The following is a 5833-nucleotide window of genomic DNA, read 5'->3' as shown; positions in this document are numbered from 1 at the left end:
CATACATACATACATACATTCATACATACATTCATGCATACATACATAGATACATACATATATACATACATATATACATACATTCATACATGCATTCATACATACATACATACATACATACATTCATACATACATACATACATACATTCATACATACATACATACATACATACATACATTCATACATTCATACATTTATACATACATACATACATACATGCATACATACATACACACATACATACATACATACATTCATACATACATACACACATACATACATACATACATACATACATACATACATACATACATACGTACATTTATAGATACATACAGATTTGCATAATTGCAGGCAGTGAGATATTTCGTTTTGTCAATACGGTAGCTGACACAGTATTACTATTGTATTTTTGTCAATTTTCTGTTTTATTTTATGACCTTGTATTATCATGAATTTGTTTATTCTGATGTAATCTCTTTTTAAAGAGGAAATAAAGTCAGTCAGTCAGTCAGTCAGTCATACATTCATACATACATACATACATTCATACATTCATACATACATACATACATACATACATACATACATACATACATTCATACATACATACATACATACATACATACATACATACATACATTCATACATACATACACACTTACATACATACATAAATACATACATTCATACATATATATACATGCATACATACATACACACATACATACATACATACATACATACATTCATACATACATACATACATACATACATTCATACATACATTCATACAGACATACATTCATACATACATACATACATACATACATACATACATACATACGTAGAGACATATATACATACATATATACATACATTCATACATACATACATACATTCATACATACATACATACATACATACATATATGCAAACATACATACATACATACATACATACATTCATACATACATACATACCATACATACATACATTCATACATACATTCATACATACATACATACATATATACATACATACATACATACATACATACATTCATACATACATACATTCATACATACATACATACATTCATACATTCATACATACATACATACATACATTTATACATACATACATACATACATGCATACATACATACACACATACATACATACATACATACATTCATACATGCATACACACTTACATACATACATACATACATACATACATACATACATACATACATACACACTTACATACATACATACATACATACATACATACATACATTTATAGATACATAGATACATACATGCATACATACATACATACATACATGCATACATACATACATACATGAAGGTTGTGTGAGAATGTTATTTCACATATAACGTTCTAATTACTCCTTTATATTAGAAACGTATAAGCCATTTTGTCGGCATTAAACATGTGTTCAATTGATTGTGCGTTGTGGCCCACTTTAAACAAGAATTAATTGCTATACTGAAGCTAAAATGTACAGGATGTGGACCAGATAGTATTAGAAGGTTATTGACAGCAGATTTCATACTTAATAATAATAATAATAATAATAATAATAATAATAATAATAATAATAATCTAGTATCATCCCTCCTTCTGACTTCATCACAACATTATATGCATAAACAAAGTAATGGTATCTTTTGCTGAATGGGTAACGACAGTCATTATAAAGATCCTTGTCCGCCAAAATGTTTCTTCTTCTATTGTAATTGTCAACCTATCATCCACGGCATCGCCTTTCAGATGACTCATAAGTATGGGATGATTTGAACAATTATTGTCAAACTAGTTATATTCACGCCCATAGTATCACGTATTCGATAACAGTCATGCAAGGAACAATGCATCCCGGTCCAGCCCTGGGTTCTTTCTTTTGGTCTCCTTCTGGAAAAACATATCGAGCCTCATGGATAAGACACTGGAGGTAAGGTACTTTCAAAAAGGGCAACGATCAGCTGGAGCGATACATTGTTTCATGCCCAACAAGTATGTACCATACTTAGTCATAAGGTGTGGAATCAATAATTTTCAAAATACGACACAAGGGCTAAACTCTAATTTTTAAGTTAAGGATGGAGCTAACAGACGGCGTTAGTTGTATGTATAAATTCATGGAAATCAGTATAGCTTATGCAAACGCTTGAAGCCATTGATCACACATGCCAATTTTCAGACTTGTGAAGCAGAACTGAGAAGTTTTTCACATGCATGTTCAACCATGCCTACACTCTGACCCAATTCCCAGAGAAGAAATCAAAATTGTAAAAAAATGTTAGAACAAATTAGAACCATTTGACGATCATTAACCCAAGTTAGATGTATCTAGCCTTAAAGTTGCAGCAGGAGTTCAAGGATATTAAATAAGCACCGTCTCACAGTAGACGCGCGCCTCCTTGGTTTCTTGAAATGAACTTGAAATATGAATGTAGATATTTTAATAGTCTCTGCTTCTGTGACATCTTGTGTGCTACGCCATCTACGCCTAAGCTGCTAGCTCACAATACACCTCTAAACAAACCAGTCCCAGGAGGACGCAGAAATTTAGAGGTACTCAAATGTCATTTTCAATAACATGTTAACTGTATATTTGTCGTACAAACACATCTGGATAACAGAAGATAAATGTAATGTGTTTTTAAATGACTCATTGGAAGGACAACATGCAGAGTGAAGTTGGGATGGTGCGGTGCGAAGAAACAGAATGCCTGAAAGGTTCTAAACTGAGATTGTTTGAAATTTGAAAATTGCTCCAAAGAGCACAAATTTTTTGTGGTGGGAAAGGTTGATTTTGTTTTATAATTTTTATATTTTTTATTTTTCTTTGAGAGATTGAGTCTGTGTGGTGGATCATTGCTATTTTTTTTACATAGACACACATTTATGTTGTTCAGCAAACTTGCATTGAGTCAACTGGTTTCTAAAAATAATACAAATCACTGTCAAGGACTTTTTCTTGAGACACCCTTCAGAAGAACGACGTGTCTTGTTGCATGCATGTACAGTATTGCATACGTAATAATGTGTTCTAGTTGGCAAACAAGAGCATTTGCTATTTTGTTCTCCATTGGATATCTCAGATGCAAGGAATTTGCCATTTAATCAGACATTCGACTACTTAAATATTTCCTTTGAAATTAAAGTCCTCTTTTGGTCCAAAATATTTCTCTAATCGAGAGACCTTTCCTGCCTTTCGAAAAAAATACATATAGTTAACAAACTCGTCTTGATAGCGATTCAACTTAATGGATATCACTAAGAGATTGACAAAGTTTCTGAGAATTCGCGATTGCCGTATTTATAAAATATAACTGATTTTAAATTGCAAAAGGAAACTGAGCAAAGGTCATGTAGTTATGTCAGTCAGGCAGTCGGTTTCATTACGTCTGTCTGTCTGTCATCTTTTTGTATACGCAGGCAGGTACGTAAGTAGGGAAGAAGGTATGTTGGTAAATCAGTAAATCAGTCAGCTTCACTCTATGTTTTATGTCTGTGTATCACCTCTGCATATAGGTTGACAGGTGCGTTGGTATGACAAAGTATGTAAGCTGATAATTGGGTAAGTATGCAGTCAGTGCTTCTAAAATATGCGCACAAGTATTTTTGTTCGTATTTATGTAACGCAAAATATCGTACGTTTGGTAATGCAAATGTAATATGAAATATAGACGAGTTCGTCTCGGAGTGTTGTCATATCGTGCGTCAGTTAGTTTCATCGACAATATTTTATTTCTCATTTTCCTGTATGTGTATCATGGAGAATATCTCAGAAAAGCATTGAGTCTGACTAGAAATCCTGACCCTGCTATAGAAAATTTATATCGTGCAACAATTCTTATACAGGATTCTATTCAACGCTTAGCACGTAATTTCATAACCTTCAAATTTAGCATTGCCAGTGCGGCAATCTGGCAGAAACTCCCCACTTTCTATTATCATTTGAGCAATCTTTGGCAATAATTAAATAATTACAATCACAAACCTAAACAGTAATTGCAGCAAATTTACATCCTTAAACGAGCAAAGGCTTTTGAAAATAGTTTTCGGAAAACCGGATATTTAAGACTGATTGAATTAACATGTACAGATTATGTAGCCCGATTTCGAATCGAAAAAAAATTAGTTGTGATTGTTGTGTCTGTGCGTGTGTATGTGTTCGCTTGCTCGTTTTTTCATTGAAATTTTCATTATTGTTTACGAAAGGAAAATCCAGATCTACGTTGTATCGAGGACACTAGAATTTTCTTCTGCCTCGTCTGTAAATAAGAATGTACTGTACTATTTTTCCTATTCAAATTTATCCGGTTGCACAAGCGATATTCAATACACAGTTCGATTGTAGCCTAATGTCAAAACGTCAAGGGGGCTCTATCACTTATCTGCAGAAGGTAATACTATATTTTTAAGATAAACCTAATTTACACGCTATCTTCAGATGAGGAATTTTTCAATGGCTTTTTTGTTGAATTTGTGACTTCTGACTTTACTTTTTATGCTGGAGTGTGAAAACATAATCTATCTACATGTATCAATGTTGGATAGGAAAAGTGCACTTGGAGAAGTCAGAGTTCTGAGTCAGACAAGAGTATAACTTATGATTATTGGGTGTAATTTCCATGTCCTACTCCAAAACATGTGAAGAGTGCGAATATGTATCGACTCTGGTTGCTTGCTTGAAATTTGAATTTGACATGACTTTTTCCCTTTCTCTCCCACCGATCTCCCTACTCCCCTAAACCCCCCAAACCAATAAATAAATAAATAAATAAATAAATAAATAAATAAATAAATAAATAAGACCCACAACCAAACAAAATAATCACTCACCTCGATAACTGTATTCTGTTACTGGAGGCAGCCGGAAGCTGGTTATTGACACAAATCCCACACAAAGAAGGCAAACAAAATAGCACGAATGCATCGTCTGTCTTTACAGATTAGGCCGGTCACTTTTACAATATAATTTGAAAAGTAGCCAAATTCGTATCGTTGTTGTTTTAGACACTTCCGTCTCTTTGCACTGTATTTCGATTAGGATAAACTGGTTGTTACTCGTTTACAAGATGTTAAATATATCTTTTCGATACCTGGACGTAATTATTCAAGTGATTCGTGTGATCATCAAAATTGTCTTTTCCACTATAATATTCCTCTCAGTTGGACCGCACTGAGAGTGTTTCAGCTTTTTATGGCGTACAAAGGGTATTTATACGGGTATTTATAACCCTTGACGACAAATAGCTTGGGCAATCAAAAAAAGACACCTTAGTCACGCCTCTCGTATTGTCTGTCGGCTACATGCTTAGAAGAAAATTATGTAACGTCATCGGCATTGGTCACCAATGTGTGAGAACAAATGCATTTACGAAAAGTCGATTACGGGTAGGTATAGGTACAAACAAGGAACACAAATCTATAATTAGACAGATCGTGAAATATGTATCGTTTTATAGGAGCCATTCAACTTTACCTGACCAGTCCTAACACTAACCTCTTAATGTTGAGTGCCCAACGAGGCAGCTATTAGTACTATTTGATAAGTCTTTGGTTTGACTCGGCTGGGGTTCGAACCCGAGAACTCCCGAATCCGACACTGTTGCTATAACCACTTAAGCCACCGGAGCCGTTTGTACAGTGCATAAAGACGGCAATAGCTACTGATGCAAGCATTTATGGAGACCATCTATGAAGAAGAATATATATGACACAGATTAATTTAGCCTGCCGATGCATTGATTTAATATTGTATACTGACATGGGCTAAATCAATGAGAGCTA

The 5833-nt window shown here is 33.9% G+C and overlaps 1 protein-coding gene across 2 annotated transcripts in view; it reads right to left on the bottom strand.

Annotated features, from left to right (window-relative positions):
* LOC149791018 (uncharacterized) overlaps window positions 1-5231 on the bottom strand; it is a 48466-nt gene extending 43235 nt beyond the window's left edge. Inside the window, exon 1 of one of the 2 annotated variants that reach the window (XM_089972891.1) lies at window positions 4883-5231. In XM_089972891.1, coding sequence (XP_089829017.1) covers window positions 4883-4976 — 94 coding nt within the window. In that variant the 5' untranslated portion in view covers window positions 4977-5231. The remainder of the gene's footprint in view (window positions 1-4882) is intronic. The other variant, XM_089972890.1, reaches the window with a different exon arrangement.
* Between the last annotated feature and the right edge of the window lie 602 nt (window positions 5232-5833).

This window comes from Sinohyriopsis cumingii, chromosome 10 (assembly GCF_028554795.1).
Source record: "Sinohyriopsis cumingii isolate HCF-2022 chromosome 10, ASM2855479v2, whole genome shotgun sequence".
NCBI classification, from domain to species: Eukaryota; Metazoa; Mollusca; class Bivalvia; order Unionida; family Unionidae; genus Sinohyriopsis; species Sinohyriopsis cumingii.
The sequence above is the reverse complement of the archived record's forward strand: the minus strand, read 5'-3'. Positions and strand labels throughout refer to the sequence as shown.